Source organism: Simochromis diagramma, unplaced genomic scaffold, assembly GCF_900408965.1.
Source record: "Simochromis diagramma unplaced genomic scaffold, fSimDia1.1 OVJJ01000419.1, whole genome shotgun sequence".
NCBI classification, from domain to species: Eukaryota; Metazoa; Chordata; class Actinopteri; order Cichliformes; family Cichlidae; genus Simochromis; species Simochromis diagramma.
The window spans coordinates 5493930-5517369 of record NW_024387244.1 but is presented as its reverse complement, the minus strand read 5'-3'; the positions used below and the strand labels follow the sequence as shown (position 1 = coordinate 5517369).

The window sequence follows — 23440 nt, the reverse complement described above, 5'->3', positions numbered from 1 at the left end:
CCGTGTCATAGCGAGGGACCACTGTATACCACTTCCTCTGCTGCTGCCTCATTTTCTATAAATTTCAATTCAGGATTTGTTGAGCACCGTTCAATTAACACCATCTACCAGTTAAGACAATCAACTAGATTGTCCTATGTTATGTCCAAGTGCTTAAGGAAATGCTTAAAAAAAAGAATTAAAAGAGAATATGGACTCTAGATTCATATTATAATTTTGAGTTTATGCTGTGACCTAAAATCTGAATAATAAGTACAGCTAGTCAGTGGTGAAATGTCTCCAGATGACTTGCTGACTGAAAGAGAAAAGGGAGAAAAGCCGGCACAATGCTGTGTTTCCACGTGGTACCAATGCATTGAGGACAAGTGCACATGGAGCATGCAAAAACACTGACTAATCAGTGTATGTATATGCAGAGCGTTGAATCATGCAGCCTCCAGGTTCCCCAGACAGAGGAAGAGAGACAAGCTCCAGACCTGCCTTCTCTTTCTCCAGCCTTCTTCTCCTCTCCTCTCTGCCCTCTCAGATGCTGTCTCATGGCTTATTGTCCACATTCCTTTTCACTTAGCTCTCTACTAAGATCCCACTTTTTATCAAGAGTTTTTTTCTTCTAATTCTGTTGTTTACACCTCCACCCCAACAAGTTGCAGTGATGCCTTTTTCTGTGTCAAATCGGTTTGGCCACTATCGGCCGTTAAAAAGAAGTTTATTTATATCTAAAATTAGAGAAAAGGTGAAATGTCAAAAATTTGAAGGATATAAATGTTATTGATAAGGTGTGTGTAGATTCAAATCAAAGAGTGCTTTAACCAATAAAGGAAAGTCTGCTATCAACCTTGATTGGTCTGCTACCACTCAAGTGTTTTCAATTACCTTAAACGTAGTCTGGATCTAGAGACAAAGACGAGTGAACTCTTACCAGGTAGTCATCCGGCCTGATGCCAAACAGTTCTCTGAAGTAGCGGAAGGCCACAGGAGCGTACGTTTTAAAGCGGAAATCCGGGAAATGATGGGCTGGAGTAAGGTTGCTCCCTTCACTAAAAGTTTAGGATAACAACATCCGGTCAATAAATTAAAAAAATTCCACTTATTAGTGCACTAGAGGGCTTTACGGGGTGTTTGGGTGTAACAAAACCTGGGGAAAAAGATGCTCTCCACCACGTAAAAGTCCTGCATTAACACATCTCTTTCAGGCTTGGAGCTCAGGTTACCCACTGTGTAACCGATGCCCAGCTGGATGGCACCTTTCAAGGCTGATGATGTGGTCTGCAAAAGAGGGAGTGGAGGAGGCAAAAATGAAATTCTTCATCTTCTTCTAAACCTCACAGGACAGTCTGAGATTGCTCTAGAGAAATGTTTCAGTAGAATCTAATGGTATCATCTATAAAGTGTACAAAGGCAATGAGTCTGCGTCATGTCATTTCATATTTCTGATTACCAGACAAACAGAAAATGCATATATTTCTTAGATAAATTAACCTCTGATAATAAAACTGACTGAAAGAAACAGGGCAGGAAAACTCATTTTATAACACCTAGAGACATAGCACTATTCTTCAATAGCATATCAAAGGTCACTCTTAGAAACAGAAACTGTATAGTATAGCACCTTCTTATAAGTAGTCTCCCCTGATGCGTCCACCCCTCTGTGTCCAATCTTCTTTCCTTGACCAGGCTGGCCTGAGGATGAGGCCATCTGATAAGAAGAAGAGAGAAGCAGACTATTATAATCCAGTCAGCAATACTTGCACTTCTTTATGAACGGAGACCACATAAATATTAAAGAGTGGGAAGTGACAGAGAATCATTGAATGGCAGCAATTTCAACGTCTGATGTTTTTCATTTTGAAGCGATATACAGACTGTAGCTCAGCTAATGTAATGGAGCTGATGTAATGATTTTAGGATCTTATCCACTGCAAATAATTCTAGAGCCACTGTACGTAATGGTCACTGAGCTTTTGGTTTAAACTGGTATTTAAGTAGATTTAAATAATCTGCACACTCCTATTAAACAAATTGGGCAATACTTTAGGGCTTGCTAAAATGCGCTGTATATAAAAGGGATTGATCAAATTAGGAGGATTAAAGAAGACTTATTATGCTTATTTCCAGCTTTGAGTTTGAGTCGCGACTCAGAATAATTCCTGTTTATCTCATACTGGGCTTTAGTGCAACGCCTCACTTCTTCCACTGTCTTAAGGAAAACATCCCTTTATTCTAATTGGGTGCCCCTCCCCAACAAAACAATTTGAACAACGTGCAGGCAGGGCTCTGTGCTGATGATCATATCTGCTCTCGCTGACACTGGAGAGAAGAGCAGAATAAAAAAGGGCCATAAACCATGTTTTTAGAGAAGGGTGGAGTGAGCTTTTGCCTCACTAAGGATTACTTATTCAAACTCAGGATAGTTTAAATGTAGCTGTGGTGGCTCACCTCTGTGATGAAGGCTTTCTTAGCAGCTGCATCTGTAGGAGAGGGGACAAGAAGAGACAAAGCACTGGCTGTAAGTCGCTCTGTGACAGAGAGGCTCCATTACTCAGCATCATTAGTCCTTTCCGTGACAAAGATGAATCCCACAGGGTGGATGCAGCAGCCTAACATTATGTAATGACATTGTCAAACACAAGCAGGGGCCTGACTGAGTGACTGCAGGAAACAGTAACATCAAGGGCACGAAGTCCTTTAGAAAACCTCATGAACTACAACTGATTATTCTGCTGTGCAGGCGACATTGAAGCCCATGTGTGTGATGGTTGGCTAGACTATGCACCAAAATGTATCCTATTTATTTGTTCCAATGCCAATAGGTTTATTCAGACATTTACAGTCCACTCACCCCAGCCCAAGTACAGGTTCACAGATACATGTGTGACTGCAAGCTCTCTTAATGAACTCACTTTAACTTTAACTCAATATGCCTCTGTGGCGTGAATAAGGCACGGCAGGACCACAGATCCGTGTTATGAGCCATTTATTTACAGTGGCTGCAGCTCCCAAGCTGCCAGCCGCACATCACACCACAACAACAACCCCTGAGTCCCCGTGTTTTAACACCGCGGGTGTGATCTGCAGATGCCGTGCAGGTGCGTCCGCATATCATGAGACAAGCTCAAACATATTAGATAAACAGTTCTAGTATGGTGACAACGTGCTACACTAGTAAATACTAATCATACCAGTAAATACATGAAGTAAAGCAGTATCTGCCATGTTATGATCATTTCCAGCCTAATAACAGGATGTAAACAGTAGAGAAAGGCAATCAGAGTCCTGTTTCCACCAGGAAAGCCTGAAATAGACATAATTATAGACATATATAACACTCAGCATAATAATGGAGAGAAGGGTAGGAAAACAGGAAAAGGAGAATGGAAAATGAGCAAAAGAAAGAGTGGAAAGTGATGAAGAGGGTGGTTCAGAGATGGCTTCAGACAGAGAGGGAATTAATCAGCCTCACTCTGTTACTGTTATCATCATAACTGCTATCACACTCAGCAGCCCAGATGGTGGAATTTATGGAGAAACTGCAGCAACACAGCCTGACAGTTGGGAATAAATACATGATGATATGAATACAACTGATGAGACACTTTGATGAGGACACCAGTTTTGCTTATGTGATTACTTTTCACTTTTGGGAAACAGATGGAGCGGCAATGTTTAAAAGATTTTCTTGTGGTATTGTGTCAGTAAGGTTACAACACATCCCGTACCGCTGAGGAAAGCAGAAAGTTCCTCATTGCTTATGACAAGGTGATAGGCCTGATTTTGTTGGAGAAGATATTGCTTTCAAATCTCACTGCTGCACGCCTAGAAACATGCAACCCTGCCGTTAGGACAAAAGAGGAGCAGCTGGGTGAAAGCCCATTCAGCCATTTCAATTAATATTCAGTCATCGTGAAAGAAAGTACACCCTCTTTCAAAAAAAAAAATCAAAAATATAATTAATCTTGAATTGTTTATCTACCACAATTTTAACCAAAATGCAGAAACAGTGTATTAGAAAGTACATCCTTACTGCTTACACTGGGAATAAAGAGGTTTAGGATCAGCCAGGTACTGCTAATCAAAATAAACTCATGAATGGATTAAGGGCAGGTGTGAGGTTTTTGGAGCATTCAGGAGTGTGTTAACATGATGCCAAGGAGGAAAGACGACAGCAATGATTTAGAGAAGAAGGGTTCTATGAAGGGTTATAAGACCATTTCCAAACAGTGTGAAGTCCATCGTTATATAGTGAGATTATTTAGTGAGATTATTTAGTGAAAAACATTCAAGACAGCTTCCAATCTTCCCAAGAGTGAACCTTCCAGTAAATTCCACCCAAGATCTAACCATGCAATGCTTGGAGAAACTGCAAACAAACCCCAAGTGCTGCATCTCAGACTCTAGAGCAGGGGTGTTGAACTCCAGCCCTCAAGGGCCGGTGTCCTGCGGGTTTTAGATATCATCCTGGGTCAAAACACCGGAATCACATGATTAGTTCATTACCAGGCCTCTGGAGAATCCCAAGACATGACAGGAGGTCATTTAGCAATTTGTAAAATGGTAAATGACCTGTATTTTTATAGCGCTTTACTAGTCCCTAAGGACCCCAAAGCGCTTTACACATCCAGTCATCCACCCATTCACACACAGGTAATGGCAAGCTACGTTGTAGCCACAGCCACCCTGGGGCGCACTGACAGAGGCGAGGCTGCCGGACACTGGCGCCACCGGGCCCTCTGACCACCACCAGTAGGCAGCGGGTGAAGTGTCTTGCCCAAGAACACAACGACCGAGACTGTCCAAGCTGGGGCTCAAACCGGCAACCTTCCGATTACAAGGCGAACTCCCAACTCTTGAGCCACGATCGCCCCTAGCTGTGTGTTGTATTAGCTGTGTTGGATCAAGGGCAAATCTAAAACCTGCAGGACACCGGCCCTCGAGGCCTGGAGTCAAGACCTGCGCTCTAGAGTTAGAAAAAGAAAAAGAAATGAATCGAGGTGCTGCAATGATCTATACATCAGCAAGATTGAAATGCTCTGGTTTAATGAACGGAAGCAACGCTTTAAAGAAGATTCAAAATGATGTGAACGGCTGATAAAGTCATACAGGTAACAATTATTTCAGATTACTGCTGCTAAAGGTGATTACGTTTAATTTTTCATGCACCGCTTCTGCACTTTTTTCTGGTAAAATAGTCAACCACATGATTTTCATTATGTCCTGATACATAAAAGCTTAGAACTGAAAGAGGGTGTACCTTCTTGTAAAAGGTGGCACAGAATTAGCCATTAAGTACAAGCTGGGTTGAGTTGCAAACAATTTCAGGAGAATTACCTTGGGATCACTTTCTACTGTTGTCCAGAAGCAACTGTGTTTGCTTTATTCGGCACAATTAATGGACAATGTCTGGAAAAGCTGCAGTGCAAGTGTGAAAACATCTCAGGTGGTGGAAGGAAATGTAAAAGGGAAGCTCATTTTGTTTTTCCATGCAGCAAATGTTACCAGATCCCAGTGTCTGAATGTGCACAAGCTTTTGATGGTTTAAAATGGGTTGGCTCTGCTCCTCCCGAGGAAGCAATTTTCAGAGTGCGCATTACTGTGAACAATTCACAACAGGCTAAATGAGAACTGAACATGACTTTCAGCCTGGACTCTGCAGAGACTTCCTCTTCTAACCAGCACACTATGATTCACTGTCTCTCGCCAGCTGAGACACTAACAGCTAATACCTATAAGCCAGGGTTGTACAGGAGTGGGAGAGCATCCTCACAGCTTGACTTGGTGCTTGCAGCTCAAATGATAGCCAGCCTCTCTTAGTCTGCCTGCCTGCCTCTCGTGCATGCCCATGTGACTGAGCCTCACAGTAGCCAGTTTTCCACCCCTCCTCCTGCTCCGTCTCTCTTACTTGCTCCCTCTTCCACACACATACTCACACTGGGATGCACAAACAAGCGTGCTACGACAGCTTCCTGCAAGGTGGAACAACCAGTAATAAAAATATGGGTAAAACAAAGAAAAGCCAATGGAGGAATGTTTGCAGTGCAGAAAGACACAGCTGCTTTCAGTGTGCTTACTATTCATTTTGCCTGTGTGCACATGCATGCGGTTGGCTGGATTTTTGTGCTTCTTCCACATCTCTCCAGTCACTTCAGAGTGTCTGCTCCAAATGTGTTGCATGTGTTTGTATGCAAAGGAATCTAACTAACTGTGGCTACATCTCTTCTTTTCCACATGCCTGCACCTGTCAAGACAGCCCCAAGAGTGTGTATGCGCGCAAAGGTATGTGGGATTGTGCAGTGACTGGGAATACACAAGATTAGGTGTGTGAGTCAAAGTAACAGCAGACCACACATTGGGTCCATACACTGCAGCTGGATGGCTGCCTTCTGACAAGCTCCTGTAAGATATCGGTAGTCTGCACAGGCATTGCATTAAGCAGCAGTCTGAGTGTAAGATACTTACAAGGCTTTTTTAAATCTAAAAAGTCTAAATGTAACTTGTTGTATTCACTCAAAGAATCCATCCATCCTCCAGGTCTTTGCCAACATTAAGTAAACCCAGACGAGCCATTATTAAATTACTTTAAATTATGGAAAGAAGGAAATAGGTTAGGGAAGAGGAAATATTACACAGCAGCCAAAACTATATTAAAAATTTCAGCCTTTAAACTAATGCTTCTGTCAGCCTGAAATGCAATCACTGTATATTATGATTACAAGCACGTAATTAACTCCAACGGGGAGGTTATTTGATGGATTCAGGTTGCCTACCTGCCTGTTTGTTTATTAGCACGGTTACTTAAAAAGTCCAACATACATTTGGATTAAAATGTTACCAGAGGTTGGGTCAGGCCTAACTAAACAGTGATTATCCCTTAGAGTCGGATCATATGTTCACAAATATAAGTTAAGAGAAATGAATGTCCTCAAGAAAACATCACAATCCAAGGATATTTTCTGAATGCAGGAAGTCCGTTGATGCATGATGTGGAGAGAATTTTTCAGCCTTGGCAGAGGTGTGAAGTGGGGTGTGTGCGTGAAGTGCAAGACTTGAAATCACAATGCCTTGCAGCTGTTCATGTAATTCCTGCCACATATAAACACACAAGCAGGAAGCTGATAAGAGCATGTTAAAGTCAATAAAGAAAAAACAGAGTAATAAGCTTATGTACCTACAAAAAATGTGAAAACAATAGTATATTTATATGCCTTGACCATGAATACAGGAGTCTTATTTGATAACATGTCTGTGGTATCTCTGCATTTACCTTTAACATATTTACCCTTCTTGTTCAGTGTTGCGAAGCTGCAGAACGAGGAGATACTGAAAAATTGTTCTCACTCCACCATTATATGGCAGCTGTAGAGTTCTTCAGGGGATGGAACAACAAATAGACCCTTCCAAGTAAACAGCTCCTAGCTGAATCTGTTTCCTATCTAAATGGCGATTTGTTGGTTTATGGCTTCTTCTCATAACCCTGAAGAGAGTCGTCCATTACTGGCTGCTAATATTCACGCGAGGTGAAATGAGACAGACTGTACATCATTCTGAAAACCCCTGCGCTTATATGATTATGTTCATATTTTACTAGTTGGTTGTTTTCCAATTCCTGAAAGACCATCCACGCATATCTCTGCTAAACTATAGATTAAACCCTGTGCATTTGCTCAACAGAGCTTAGATAATTATGCCTAATGATGAATCAAAGCAATCCAATGTCTATCAATATGCAGGAAAGCATGTTAGCAAACAGCAGGAAATAACCCTGCTGGATAATGGATGCTTTTCCAGAAATGTATGAACTGGGGTTTCCACGACTCCCATAATGTAAAATAGGTGTGATAAAATCCTCAAAACCCCACAAAAGTCTACAATACTAAGAGATAGAATAACCTGAGACATACCAACACACACATAAAATTTATTCTTGTCCAAACTTGTTTTACAATGTGCAGGATACTGCAAATTGAAACGCTTCTCTGGGGGGGAAAACACGGATTGCTAAGATCCAAACAGGATATTCTATTTTTCTTGATCTCTGCATAAATGACTCATTAGAAATATTCCCATATTTATTGAAATCTTTCAGGTTAATCCAACATCTTTGACACTGAGCTGGTACAATCACTCTTTGCTTTCTATGATGTGGACCTGAACAACACACACACACACACACACATACACACACAAACACTCACATACAAACACTTTTTCTCCTTCTTGTTTCCATGGTGCCCCTATTGAGGTCAGCCGGCATTTTTATGACTAACTCACGTGTGCCTGGAATCAACAGACAGATGCTGCCTTCCACATGTCCTCTCATCCTGCTGTTAAATAGGGCATTGGTGCAGCCACACAGCAGTATATGATATAATGCAAACACATACACGTGCAAACAGGGTGAAAAAAAAAAAGAAAAGATAAGCTAAATAAAACCAAGTGCCAACCTCCAGGGCTGAAAAATGAAGCAAGAGGTGCCAAAAACTGCAGTTCCCCGCAGTGGCCACTTGACACTGACTTTGACTCAATCCTCATAGATTCTTAGGTTAAAATGCCCACTTTCGGCAATGTAATAAACATGTTTGTAGCATTAAAAAGGGGGCAAAACAATTAAAAGTCAGGAAGCAAAACCACTTCCAACAGCAAATACTGGAAAACGCTGGAAATCTATACTGGCATGAACTGGATAATGCAGCGAAAGATCCCACATTGTCTGAATTAAATCAAAGTTATCAAATTACTGATGAATTTAAAAACACCTTGAAAATAAAAGTGAAAAAACGATCCAGCAGGCTGGTCCATCCATCCATCCATCCATCCATTTTCTTCCGCTTTTCCGGGGCCGGGTCACGGGGGCAGCAGCCCAAGCAGAGAAGCCCAGACCTCCCTCTCCCCAACCACCTCCTCAAGCTTATCCGGGGGAACACCAAGGCATTCCCAGGCCAGCCGAGAGATATAATCTCTCCAGCGTGTCCTGGGTCTGCTCCGGGGCCTCCTCCCGGTGGGACATGCCCGGAAAACCTCGCGCAGGAGGCGCCCAGGGGGCATCCTTGTCAGATGCCCGAACCACCTCAACTGGCTCCTTTCAATGTGGAGGAGCAGCGGCTCTACTCTGAGCCCCTCCCGAATGGCCGAACTTCTCACCCAATCTCTAGGGGAGAGGCCAGCCACCAATGGAGGAAGCCCATTTCCGCCACATGTATGTCACTACCCATAGCTCGTGACCATAGGTGAGGGTAGGGGCGTAGATCGACCGGTAAATTGAGAGCTTTGCTTTTACACTCAGCTCTCTTTTCACCACAACAGACCGGTACAGCGGCCGCATCACAGCAGCCGCTGCACCAATCCGTCTGTCGATCTCCCGCTCCCTTCTCGTATCGCCAGCAGGCCGGTCCATTTTTCAGAAATTTTACTGAAGTAATTAAAAATGGTACTCTGTAGTTTGTATGGCCCCCATGTGTTTGTATGCATCCCTTATAATATCAGGGCATGAATGGTGTCCTGGGGGATCTCCCAGAACAGGGCATTAGTGGTGGACCTACCAATTGTGGTATTCTATGGCAACTGCCAATCAGGCTACATGGTGAACACAGGGCCCAATCGAGGACATTTTGCTCTCAGGCCACCCTCATGATGTCTGTTTCTGATTGTTTGGCCAGAGGTATTCACACCAGGGCCCTGCTGGAGGTCCCCTTCTCCTTTCACAAAGAAGCAGATACTCTCCCTGCTGATGGGTTGAAAATCCTCAGAACTACTTTATGTAGTAGATTCTTCTTTAGTGAATCTAAACAACAAAATGACTCACAAAGATGAAACAACTCGCGTGTTTGCGTAATTCTTCACATCACACACACTGTAGACAGCCTTGTATCTTACTGACGGCAATGTCTGGCCCAGATGGGATCAATATTGGTTCTCCCTGAGGATGAGCTAAGTAAGCGGCTTCTCTGAGATGATTGGTTATTATCTTGGCAGAGACTCACTGATGGTGGTCCAGCGATTGATTGGGTGTTAATTTTTCATGCCACAACAAAGCAGCTTTTGATAGTCATGTCAAAGTGCGCCTGACCCACAGAAAGCAGAAATCCATCATCCTGTCAGTATTTAAATGCAGAAAAAATTCAACACAGCAGCCTAGTCTGTACTCAGCAGCATAAAGTAGAGCCAATGAACAACGCTGGATGATATAATGTAATATTATCTCTAATGGTGGCGAGGTCCTGAATGGTGCAGATGTTCAGAAAGACAGAATATCCTCAGGTTCTCCTTGTTTTTTGTTAAGAAGATGGTTAATATAAACTTCACTCCACAAAAAAAACCAATACTGCAACTGCGACTTCTCTTTAGACTGAGACAGGGAAAACTGATCCGAAATCTTTGTTATCAAGCCTTTCTAACCTTGAGCCCTTGAGCTCAGTATCCATCAGGCTGTGTACTTTTCCATGACCACACCAGCCAGCTCGTGTAGTCCTCGCTCCTCCATCTGGTTTGGGTCCAGAATGAAGCGCAGGAAACAGTAATAACAACTTAGTGATAGTTTACTGATGTACACTAGTGCTATGTGTCGTTTGATGATTTTTTAAATGACGCTCTTTACTTAGCAGATACATGTGATGATCTCCTGATTTCTGAGCACCATTTTCATCTTACCACAGGACATCATCAGTGGTCATGTGGAGTTCACGCCATCACGGGTCAGGGCTGTTCTGGCAGCACAAAGGGGACCTATGCAAAATTCGGCAGGTGGTTTAAATGTAGTGGCTTTATTAAATATAATACTAAAACTAAAAGGAGGACGAACAGCAGGCATGATCCTGTCTGAAAAACAGGATCTCTGGAGTCAATTAACTTGTTTTGAATAGACCCATTCATTTGTAATCATATTTTTATTTACTCTCCACATTAGGACCCACATTTCCAGCCCTAATGTGACTCAGATCAAAGAAACCAGTGCTAGTGACAGAGACAGTGATTAAAAGTATTGACAAGCTGGTTTCTGTCACAGCACTCCAGCGTGCTTATCTATCTAAGACAAGCCTGGTAACATACATTGTCAATATTTCCTTTCAGTTGCCTTTTCTTTATTAATCAGCTACTTTTTATGGTGTTATTTATAATTAGGGAGTCATCAACTTCCTAATGCTAAGCTACGCAAAGAGGCTTTAAATGTTCTTTGCAATTATGGCACCCTGGCAGAATAATAGCCTTACAGCTTATCCTCACTGCTTCTGCATGTAAACACACACGGAGAGAGGCTGGCATAGGGAGACAAATACACCCTGCTTACAAACTTCAGCAGGAAATACGGTTTAAACAATCTCTAAACATGTTACCGTGATTTAACGTAGAACTATGATGCCAGCACACATTCACAATGTTCTCTTTGCAAAGTATTTTCCCTCAGGATTCCTTAGATTTACTGAACAATGGGGAGCACACACAAGGGGAAAGTCTCTATGTCCTCTGTTGTCAGCACACATCATCCACTTTGTGAAATACAGTGAGAACACGAAAGGAGAGGACAGCTTTTTACTATGCCAAGTCATCCATTATGATCAATAGCAAGCAAGTAGGCTTAATGAAACGCTTCCTGCCCGCAGCTGGCTCAAAAACAGATCCTTTGAGGCACATAGCCTGGAGCTGGATGATGAGCAATAGACAGATAAATACACACAGATATAAAAACTAAATATTTACTTATGGAACCTTTATGAGAAAGTTCTCCAAACTCCTGGCAAAAATAGCTTAGGCAGCTAATGGATTAATTAAGTAGTTATTGAACAGGAAAATCACAGACTTTTATCGTTGATTATTTAAAATGTGGCAGTTATTTGCACTATCAGGAAAATTGAGGTTCTGGTTCAAATGTTTGTTTGTTTGTTTTTACACTTCACACAGCATCCCAACCCTTTTGGAAATGGAATATTTGCTGCTCCGGACTTTTCTTTACTGTTGCAGCGTGATCACTTCGTACAGACACGACTGACCGCAGCAAGTCGGAGGTATTGTTGGTGTTGCAGACAGACAACATCCCAAAGAAAAAGCCAGCCAAGTCATGGTCATGATTACTTCACTATCCCTAATCCCAATACCATTCTCCCCAGGCCGTAAGGCTAACTGTCAGGATTATCAGGATAAGATGGTACTAATGCAGGGACAGGTGGGAGCAGGAACCCGTCTGTCTGTTTTTCTGGGTTACTGGATCCTTTTGTCGGGCCAACTGTTAAAACTGATGCTCAATGATTACTGTAAGACTGACTTTACATTAGATAAATGATTACATATGTCTCAGATATCATCAGTGTCAGTGCGCCCCAGGGCAGCTGTGGCTACAATGTAGCTTGCCATCGCCAGTGTGTGAATGGGTGAATGACTGAATGTAGTGTGAAGCGCTTTGGGGTCCTTAGGGACTAGAAAAGCGCTATACAAATGCAGGCCATTTACCATTTACCATCAGAGATGCACTCTTCACTACAAAACCTGACTGCCATTATTTGCATCCATACCGATGTCTTTTATGTTCAAAACAAGAGTGAAAAGTGGCTGAAATGACGGCTGGGCAATTATATTGGCTAATGACTCCATTCTAAATTTCACCAGTTGCATCTTAATTTCAAACTGTAGACTGGACTAATGGAACAGGTGGGCATGAAAGTGTAATTTTTCCTCAGAGAAGCGTGAAAGCTCAGTGGACTTTGAAATGGAAATCAGAGGTGAGAGGATGCAGGGAGAGCTGCTTTTATTAAAGCTGGGCCAAGTCTAGTGATAGCGGGCAGGTTTTAAACACATCCCAAGGACACACACTTCATACAGCATGAAAAGTCAATTAAACAACAGCTCCTGACAGTCAGCTATTCAGATGCCTACCTGTGTGTCTGTGGGAATGTGACACCCGCTCACAGTGCACAAGCCAATATGCAGACGGAGTCAATGCAAACACAAATGAGAAGTTTTAATAACTACTATTTCAATGTGGAGAGGATCAGTTACCATGCATTTCTGTATGCCTGCAAGTGAGAATGGTTTAACTGTTTTAATATCATTGGATTTGCACGTCGAGAGTGGCCATGTCCTACGCTCCCACAGGGAGGTCTCGCTTTCCTGCAAAAACAGACAGGGTTGAGTTGCAGAACTCTGTTCTTGGGCAAAGCTAAAAACAGCTAAGTCCTGCTGGCAAAATGACACACTCAAGTGCTCAAACTCTTATGCAATTTCAGTCTGTTTTTCATTACTGAGCTGCCAGATCAGAACTGAGCTTAGTGATCCTTGCTGATCCTCAAAATGCAATGAAAGCTGTCAGCCAAGAGAAAGAAGTCCTTTTATGGACTCGAGAGGAGAGGAGAGGAGAGATAGTCGGAATAAACACGGAGGTGATCAGTCTGACTACTGTGTGCTGCTGTGTTGTTGCTGAGAGCAGCATCTTTGCAGGCAGCGGTGACTCAGTAGAAGGTAATCTCCTCTAACAGAGCTGCACAACAATGTCTCAGTCGGTATTGTCACACATGCAATAAATAATCTACAGAGACCTGTTATTTTATGCCTCATCTTGGTTAGGTGCAGAGACGAAAAGAAAAACAGCCCTCAGATCAAACTATTGCTGTATTTAGTAATGTGACACCGTGAGTCTTACAATACAAAAAGATGTGGGGAAGCTGTTTTTCCTGCACAGCTACTAGTCACATATTTGTATTAGATTATGTTACGATTAAGGAACTGTTGAGCAAATTTCTCACAAGACAGCAAAAAAAAAAAAAAAAAAAAAAAAAAAAAAAGACATTTTGCCTATAATCCCATTTCTGCATATTTCCCATGTACTTCAGTCTTTCATCTATATGCTCTGGTGCATTGCAAGATATCCTTACTGGCAATCTTGCACCACACACACACACTACCCCTACAAATGGCCACCTACATGAAAAAACAGAGTGCAGAGGGCATAGCAGCACTGGTATGTGTTTCAGCGTCATATACTCACTTGTCATGCGCTACCATTTACCATTTTACCAACACCAAGTCATGTTTTTAGCCCTGCACCACGTGTGGTTTTAAAGCCTTTTTTGCCACTACTGGACATGCAGATGAATGCTTATCAAGTACTCACAGGCTACAGCGTTTAGAATTTACAATGTGGTAGACAACACATTCCTTAGCTACCAATGTAGCACAAAACAGTACAGATAATGAGTCTTTTTCTCAGGGTTACCCACAGAACGTCAAAACATGGAGAAAAGAGAAAAACACCTGTGGAGAAAATCTGCAGGAGTGAAGAATGTTTTGTTATGGCTGCATTTGATTAATGCAGTTTGCACTACTACTACTACTACTACTACTACTACTACTACTACTACTACTACTAATAATAATAATAATTACTGGGTCTGATTTAATATCTGTGCAAATACACAATATTGCATCATCTTTGCACTGAGGTAAATAAACAGAAAGTCACTTTACACCTTACTTGTTGTTTGTGTGCTGTATATTTTTCTTTTTAATGCTTTTTCTATAGTTGTTTTTGTTTGTACGATTTTTATGTCTTTTTTTAAAAAAAAAGCTGCTTTCATCCCTTGCTGTTGGTCGATAGAGTCACCAAGCAAAATTTCATTGTATACCTCTACAACAGCAAATCAAGTATCTTAATCTTTAATGCTAACTGTGAAGCACAGACTAAAGAGTGGAGCTGTGTTGGCCTAAGTGCATCTCTGCATACGCAGCAAGTGACGAGACAGAGACAAACTGGTGTTATTTCACAGTCTATATTCATTAAAAGCATGATTAATGCTGTTTATATTTAATAATTAAGAAATTATTTAACCTATTGTGATTTGTAAGTAGCCAACTAAAAAGATATTAAGTTATAATATCTGCCTGGTTCTTTCATAATTTTGAAACTTGGTCATAGTGCTTTTGGGTTCTCTTTATATGTGTAAAACTAATAGCTGTTGTCTAACAGGATATGTCAGATAAACAGTTTAAAGGGGTCATCTTAGGCCAGGCTGCCCATTAGACTTAACAGATTAATGGAAATCCTGTTGATTTATGGCTAAACCTATACTCAGATCAACAATCTCATAATTCAATTCAATTCAGTTTTATTTATACAATGCCAAAACACAACAACAGTTGCCTCGAGGTGCTTTAGATTGTAAGGTAGACCCTACAATAAATACAGAGAAAAACCCAACAATCATATGAACCCCTATGAACAAGCACTTTGGCGACAGTGGGAAGGAAAAACTCCCCTTTAACAGGAAGAAACCTCCAGCAGAACAAAAAAACAAAACAAAATAAAGGCTTCTTCTTTTGTCTGCTCTGTTATTGGAAAGGGGTCACCACAGTCGATGAATTTGAGTATTTGACGCTCGCTTAAAATATAAATATGAAAAACAGAAAGTGTAAACTCTATAGAAAATTAGCATTAGGGCTGTTCGATATAACGATATATATCGGATGACGATATAAAAACGTCTATCGTTTCATTTTACGCTATCCTTTGTTTCGTGGTGTCGCAAAATAAACTGTTTACGGCAATATTTTTTCATCGTTTTGATAGTCGCTGTAGTGGCTATATTAATTTCTTAAAGTTCTCTCTTTCTCTTATATTTAATATAACCACACTACAGACGGACAAGCGCCTGTTTTTATGCGTTGTGGTTAGCAACAACGACGGTAACAGCATCGCGTGTCCGCTTGTTTATGTTCCACATAAACCTTTCACAATAAAGCTAAAGATCCTGTTGAGACTTTTCAAAATAAACTGAATCACGTGAAAGAGCAGATTATTTATGGATGAGAATTTAAAAAGAGCCGCCAGGTGCTAAAAAATAAACCTTAGACTCAAACGTTAGAACAGGCTTTTCCCCGCAGCACGCCGTGTAATAAATACTCACAAAGAAAACGGCGGCCTTTACAACTTATGTCTAAAAGTGTATAGTTTCATGCATCGGTTAAAACACTCGACTCCAGCTACATGACGCGCAGCTGGAAACACTTCCCGCAAGATTCACAGAATTTACAGAAAATGTTACATTTTTGTGATTTATATCGTTTTCGGACGATAGAATTCTTATATCGGGATATGAGATTTTGGTCATATCACACAGCCCTAATTAGCAAAACAAAGTTAAATTAAATATTCCAAAGTTAAAGCAATACTATGGACGATAGGGATGTTCCAAGTAATTTCACACAGATTGTTACACCAGACCAAACCACCCAAGGATTTCTGTCTCCTCAGAATCTTAAACCAGGCATCTTTTACATGTTAACCACTAAACAATGGAGCCTCTATAAACATGAAATCTACTGAAGCCTGGAAATACTGGCCGTCGTCCCGAGAGGTCAAGTCAATAAACAAACTGTTGTGTTCCTACATTGTTCCACCACAAACTCGCTTCACCTTTTTCAACATAGCAGAACAAATCTAAACAAAATTTTCTGAGAGAGAACAGTTTCTGCACAAGATGTGTTGCAAAATCCCAGCAAATCAAACAATCACATTTTCTCTTATTTACTTGCACAATGCTCCTTAAATGAACTAGGAAAAGTTAAGTGACAGTGACCATATGCTGACAAGTGAGCTGTTTCCAAATCAGTATCTTCCTAATAAATACGTACATGATTAAAATAGGTAAAGAAGTCATCAGAAACCAGGATAGAAAAGCATAGCAAGTCTTTTGCCCAGAGAGACTAATCTGACCAATCGGAGAAGTAACTCAAGAGTGCTAAGAAACGATCTGTGCTGTGGCTGATAGAGACTGGAAAAAGCAGCCTTGGTTATTTTATCTCTTCTCTCGGGGCCCAAAGCAAATTCACCATCACACGAGCTGGGAGTAATGCTTATACCAGGGTCAGACTGAACTTGCCAACTAGGCCCACACTGTTTAATGAATGAATATATTTTCTCACGGCTCAGGCCCTATTAAACTTGAATAAACCCTGCAGCATCTTGGTCTTCCACTTTGTCAGGCTCAGGCACTTTCAGCAGACTCAGATAGCGAATAACTGAAAGATTTAGCAGAATTTTTAAAATTCAGAATAGAATATTTCTTCCACTTTGTGTGGTGTATGTATTTTCTTCAATTTTTATATTCCTGTCCTGTCTTCTCTGCTGCTGTTCGCAATGTGGATTTCCCCACTGAGACTAATGCTATCATGGTGCAGGCTTTTTTGTTTATGGATTTATGATTGTTTCCTTTGCTGTAAGAGATGATTTGAATTTTAGGTTTGTACAGTACAATCCTGAGTTTAGTTCTTTTTTGTGTCTCTGAGTTTCTTTATTTCTGGTTCATGGATTCTTGTTTGTTGTTGTAAGGTTCCTTTTGTGTCTTTGCCTCATCCCCGTGTCTCCTGTGAGAGTCATTCTTGTCCTCTGTATTGTGTTTATTTATCTTGTTTCCCCAGTCTCTGTTTATCCCTCCTCTGTCTTTGTCTCTCCTTCTTCCTGAGCTATGTCTTGTCTACTCGCATCTCAGTGTGTTTCCTGTTTTATTTTGATAGTCCCTGTCTCATGTACTTTGCATCAGTTTTGCTTCCCCTGTCTTGTCAGTTAGAACAGCGGTCCCCAACCCCCGGGCCTCGGACCGGTACCGGTCCGTGAGTCGTTTGGCACCGGGCCGCGAGAGTTGAGGCTCAGGTGTGAAATGTATGGTTTTCAGGGTTTTTATCGGTTTTCAGCGTTATTTTGTTATCGTTTTTATCGTTAACTCGGTTTTCCTGGGTCTTTTCACGTGTGTTATGAATAAATCTTCTTTTTTTCGGTACCGGTACTAGTTTTATTTTGTTGTATTTATCCGCGACACCTTAAAGGCCGGTCCGTGAAAATATTGTCGGGCATAAACCGGTCCGTGGCGCCAAAAAGGTTGGGTTAGAGCTGAGTTAGAGCATGCCCAGGAGTGTTTCCCAGGTGTGCCCTCTCATTATCCTCACCCCTCTTCTTCGTGCTCCATGTTTTGCTCTCTACTACCAGGTTCAAGCTCCAACAGGCCGAGAGTTTAGTGTTTGTAGTTCTCAGCAATAAAGCTGCTCAAGTTTTGTCTCCTGCACTTGGGTCCTCATCCTGCCTGCCACACAGCCAGACCTTGACCAATGAAGGCTATCTTATCTTATAAGATATACAACTGTTAACATTTGCATTTGCTTTAATTATACAGATGGAAGTGGCTTCTGGCTTAACAAGTCAACATTGCTATATTCCCCTTTCTTTCTTTTCATCAATTGCTAAAAGAAGGTCCAATTGCAGAAAAATATGCCCTAAAAATAAATTATATTTAGATTTATTAAAATGATTGCAGACAAATTCTATTTTTTGACAAACTGGTTAATAAACTGGTCAGTTCGTACTACTCTCAGACAGGTTTACTCTGATATTTAAGAGTTTTTGGTGAAAAAAAGGAAATTGAATGCTTAAATGGATATAGATTAAATTCAATTCAACTTTATTTATATAGTGCCAAATCACAACAACAGTTACCTCAAGGTGCTTTATACTGTAGGGTAAAGACCCTACAATAAAGCAGATGAATAACAGCCTCAAAGAAATCAAATAGTACTGATTAATAATCCTAATCACTTCTTCAAAACGCTTATCAGGGACTTAGGTAGACATTTACTGGGTGAGCTGTAGTACAAACTGTACAGGTCATGCTGCCAATCTGGAGAAATATAACCCTGAGAAGACACCATCCAATGCTGTTTGGTTTTTTTGGCTGAAAATAAATGCTACTAATTCGATGTGGGTGGTTTGCATTAGTTTGACAGTGTTCCTGTCTCACTGCATTCATGCTCCAGGTGCTGCTTATGAAATAATAATAGCCTGCATTATGGGCTCAGTAACTCGCTTAATTGAAAGCAGTAGGTCTTCGCCTTATTTCCCCACTGAGTGAAGCCATTACAGCATGACACTGCAGCCATGTAAGAGTGAAAGCGAGTCGGAGCCTCCACCGGCGGCTTTCACACCTGCAAAGTCACCACAACAGACAAAAAAAATAAAAAATGCCCACCCTGCCCTTATTGTCAACTGTCCAGCGGGTATCCCTAGGAGAGCGAAAAACCCTGACAAGGCACAAGGACAAACAGCAGCAAACACAATACTCCAGCCTTGCTGTGGTGCCAGCTCAAAATATCTACTATAGCACACATCCTCCACACGCACGCAAAATCGGAGATGTAACTGGACTGCGTCATCATCTGCGTAAAATAATGACATCAAAAAACCTGGCAGAGGGTCAAAAACCCTACACAGGCTCCTCGAATGAGCTACCGGGATACAAACTGATCCTTTCCTGCATAGCTTCAGAAGGATAAAGAAGAAGGGGGAAAGAGAGAGACCTTGCCATAGGAATAAGAGGGGAAGCAGATGGATGGTAAATTCCACAGGAGGTAACCCACCCTTTGTGCTACCGTCAGCAGTTCTGACAGGCCGTGCCTGAAGCAAACAGAGAAAAACAGACAAGGGCGAGGACTGATGGATAGTGGCAAATGAGTGGCCGAGGTGAGGTGAATGGGAATCACAGAGGAGGTAGATGAGCTGTGGCTCACTCTGGAGAAGCGAGGAAGGAGAGGAGACTGTCTCTGAGGATGAAGCCGAGTGCGAGGAGAAGATAAGTGAGACGAATGCTGCCATTGTGCTGAAAGTAGACTACGGGGACAAATTACAACGGCCAGAAGACGTGATGCTTTAAATGGGAATAAATGCTCAGACAGCTATTTAACAGCCAGCTGTGACTCCCACACAACGCTGTATTCACACATTGCAGAGCAACCCGCAATTACGCATTTGCAGGATCTGACGTAAACCGAGAGAGCTCACGTTGATCAGCATCCAACATCATAAAGAGCCAATCAGAATCAAGCTGAACCTTTACAGCTGACATTTCAATTAATCATTATTTATGCGAACTGAATCGTTTCTGCTGTGAATATCCACTAAAAAAACCTAACACCCTGCTGTGAGGGTCATCTGAAATTGTTATTGCACAGGACTCGTCTTTAATGGACTTTCGCTTTTAGACCCACTCACTTGTCAGATGTTGCAAGGAAGTCAAAGTACGATCAGCACCTACCCTTCCCTGTTGCGGGGCTTTAGCCAGCTACGCTTTGTATCAGTGCACACATTAAATCTTAGGTTGCAAGACAGCAAGAAATGGATTAACATTATATACACGATGTTATAAAAACAAGAGAACCGAGGGGGAAATAATCGCATTTTTACACGCGAGGCTCCACGACTCTGAGGGATGACCAATAACACTGAGTTAGGTGTTCTGGGAAATGTGGGATTTCCTTTTATTTAATTCGTGCTCAAAGCAGAAAAATCACTCTTCCCGATGTTTCTGTCCTACCTTTCTCCAGCATCCTTCTCTTTTACACCAACCCTTTGCATGTCCTTCTTCACCATGGCCAAGCTCGAGCTGCCTCTCTGACATACTCATTTCTAATCCTGTCCATTCTGGTTTTCATCTCTGCCACTTCTAGCTCAGCCTCCTGTCTTTTTCTCAGCCCCACCGTCTCCAAACCATACATCACGACAGATCTCGCTACCATCTTGTAAACCTTCCCTTTCACTCTTGCTGCTTTTCTGTCACAAATCATCCGTGACACTCGTCTCCATCCACTCCACCCCGCCTGCACTCTCTTATTCACGGATGGTGATATTCCTATGCAAGCAAACAAAAGCAGCAACACGGAGAACGAAAAGGAGTGAGATCAAGTCTATACGCCCCACAGTATGTCAGCAATAATATCGTTTTCCTGGTTATTTAAAGGTCAAGAAGTTCCTCGCAAGAAAGCACAGACAGGTGAATGCCAAACTGTCAACTATGAAATATTCAGCAGGGCAGAGCTCTGTTAAATATCTCCTAAACACTATTAACGCGCACAAGGCCTTTGTAAACCTTATGTTTTCCAATGCATGCGAGTAGCCAGTAACTGAGCAGAACAGAGTAAATGAAACACACACCATCTGCAGTCGGGGGCACCTGGATTCCATTTTCCTCCTCTGATAAAGTTAAGCTCGACTACTAACCCTCAGCAGACAGTCTCTTTGATTCACAAGCCTATTCTCTCTGGAGGTGCTGAACTCTTGTCAAAGTCAGAACCTTTCTCATCAGTGAGAAGAAAAAAAACACCCCAGAACTGTGATGTACAGTGTGCAAGACCAGTGAATGCAACATGACTGGTGGCTGTTAGACACAAGGGCTGAACACACAGCTAAAAGCAGTTTTACATGGTCGCAAAGAAGATTTTATAATGGAAATGATGAATCCTGAACATGCAGAGAAAACATCAGCTTGAATGAACACTATTAAAAAGGACGAACTATGTTGTGTGGTGTCTGTGTGTGTCCCTTTATTATTCACTTTTGCGAGTTTGTTAACTCTGTTTAGCTCTCCCCACTGTCTGCCACTTCCTTCACTGCAAACTGGTTAATATTTGTTCACTTTACCCTCATTTATATAATAAGTGGCACCATTATGACTCATAAAGGTGTGACTCTAGAATGTCAGTATGTTGGACACATATTGGACAAAACAGAGATCTAAGAACGCCTGCTTTTCACTTATACGCGTGTAACAAATCCCCTAAAAGTCAACCACAAATGGTGTAAAGAAAGTAGCAACTGCTCTAATACACCCGTTCTGAAAAGGGTCCTTACACCACCAAACCTTTTGCACAGCTGTGGGGGTATTGTAGTGATCAACTGTAGGGGGGCTGTTGGTGTGATTTTCACTGCAGCTAGAGTGCACATATGGAAAAATTCCACCATGACACCACTACGGCACAAGTGTGCAACAGTAAAGCTGGGGCTGAGAAACCTGGCTGTAGTGAGGTGACTCTGGAAATTGTTCTTTACATCACAAAGATAATATATTTCTTTCTGAATATAATACTGTGCTATATAAGGCAGAGCGCTGACATTTTAGCATAGACAAGTTGTTGATAAGAGCATATATAACTGGATATTGTATTTGCAGAATGCAACATTTTGCAAACTTCTGGATGGTTTGAAGGTCACGTGTCTTTAGATTTCTATGCTGAAATGTCTGACCCCAGAAAAGTGTTATTATTGATACACATAGGCTTAAATTCTATCAGCTGACATATATACATAGTTCCCTGGACATTTTAAATCTAATAATAATTAAATATTAATTATATCTATAAACTTACTGCCAATGGGCCTTTTTTTGAGGTGTCATTGCAGGACCACCACGGGTGTAAACGGCCAAATCAGTGGTGGTCTGATTGCATTTAGTTGCTTCATATTATTCATGCATTATCGGGACTTCCTCAGACACTGGTGCACTATTGCAAGGCTTTTACACCCTTTAACTGGTGTCTAGCCTGTTAGTCAACTGTAGGGGCTCCAGTTTGCTCAACCTTCCTTCTCCTTAATAAATTACTGGTTCCAGTAAGTGCCAAGATGGTGACAAATAAGCAAATTAATGTTTAGGTGCTCAAAGCTGGCCATGTGAATACATTCATATTTTTTAAAAGAGCAATAAATAAAAATCAATAAATGAAATGAAGAAGTAATGAGAAACCTTGACTTCACACCTGTCTGCTTTTATGAACCAAAAATATTAACAACTTTATCATCAGCCATGCAACACTTGTATTTGTCCGTGTGCTGGCTGCTCATAGTTGCACTTGTATAAATGTACCCTACACAGTTTGCAGTAACGCATGCAGTATGTACAGCACTTAACTTCACCTGAGCCCCATCCATTCAGCTTAGTTAGCCACTAGCCTAGCTTATTAATTCCTTGCTAGCAGAGATGAGTCGGGACTTTCTGGTTACGGTAGCAGCAGTAAAGCCGCGAGGGAAAATGGATGGAGGGACGATGAGAATGGCTTATGAGATATGTGGAAAAATACCCATGTCTGCGGCGTCCATCCCGTAGCTAACTCCCACAACCGTGTCCCCATCATCGGATGCTGCGGCCCCGGACAGCGGGCTCCCTTCCCTGGCCTCCGACAGCCCGACCGCTCCCTCGGCTGCTGCTTCCATTCAGCCTCCCGGAGGAAAAAACAGGCAAGCCCCTCCAAATGAAAGACCCACAGCGACGGCGCGATCCCGGTGGAGGGAAAGAGGATCGGGTCGTTTGATGTGTAACAGTAGTCAAACGGAGGAATATGCGACAGCTATCCGCGACGGTCCCTTCATCTGTGCAGTGTTTCCTCACGACAGCAGCACACAGTCTGCTTCTTCCAGCTCCTCTGCACTGCACTTGCTGCTGCTGCTGAGCCGCTGCCGCCTGGTTTTGTACTGATGGGCCCTGTGACTCCCTCTGCAGGACTCTGAGTGAACTGCAAGAAGGAGATTTGACTGAGCAGTTGCATAACATTTCAGGGCTCTTGTTTTTTGTTTTTTTTTTGATGGGGCTCAGTATGTTTCTGTTATACGTTTAACTTATTTAATTTACTTATCCAGATGACATACTTTGTG

The 23440-nt window shown here is 41.9% G+C and overlaps 1 protein-coding gene across 3 annotated transcripts in view; it reads right to left on the bottom strand.

Annotated features, from left to right (window-relative positions):
- The window catches only part of pip5k1ca (phosphatidylinositol-4-phosphate 5-kinase, type I, gamma a), a 53059-nt gene extending 29754 nt beyond the window's left edge, over window positions 1–23305 (bottom strand). Inside the window, exons 1-5 of one of the 3 annotated variants that reach the window (XM_040052892.1) lie at window positions 22870–23305; window positions 2437–2468; window positions 1610–1696; window positions 1136–1266; window positions 920–1037 (exon numbers count right to left, since the gene is read on the bottom strand). In XM_040052892.1, the coding sequence (XP_039908826.1) occupies window positions 920–1037; window positions 1136–1266; window positions 1610–1696; window positions 2437–2468; window positions 22870–23002 (501 nt within the window). In that variant the 5' untranslated portion in view covers window positions 23003–23305. The remainder of the gene's footprint in view (window positions 1–919; window positions 1038–1135; window positions 1267–1609; window positions 1697–2436; window positions 2469–22869) is intronic. The other 2 variants (XM_040052893.1, XM_040052894.1) reach the window with 2 other exon arrangements.
- Window positions 23306–23440: the final 135 nt, after the last annotated feature.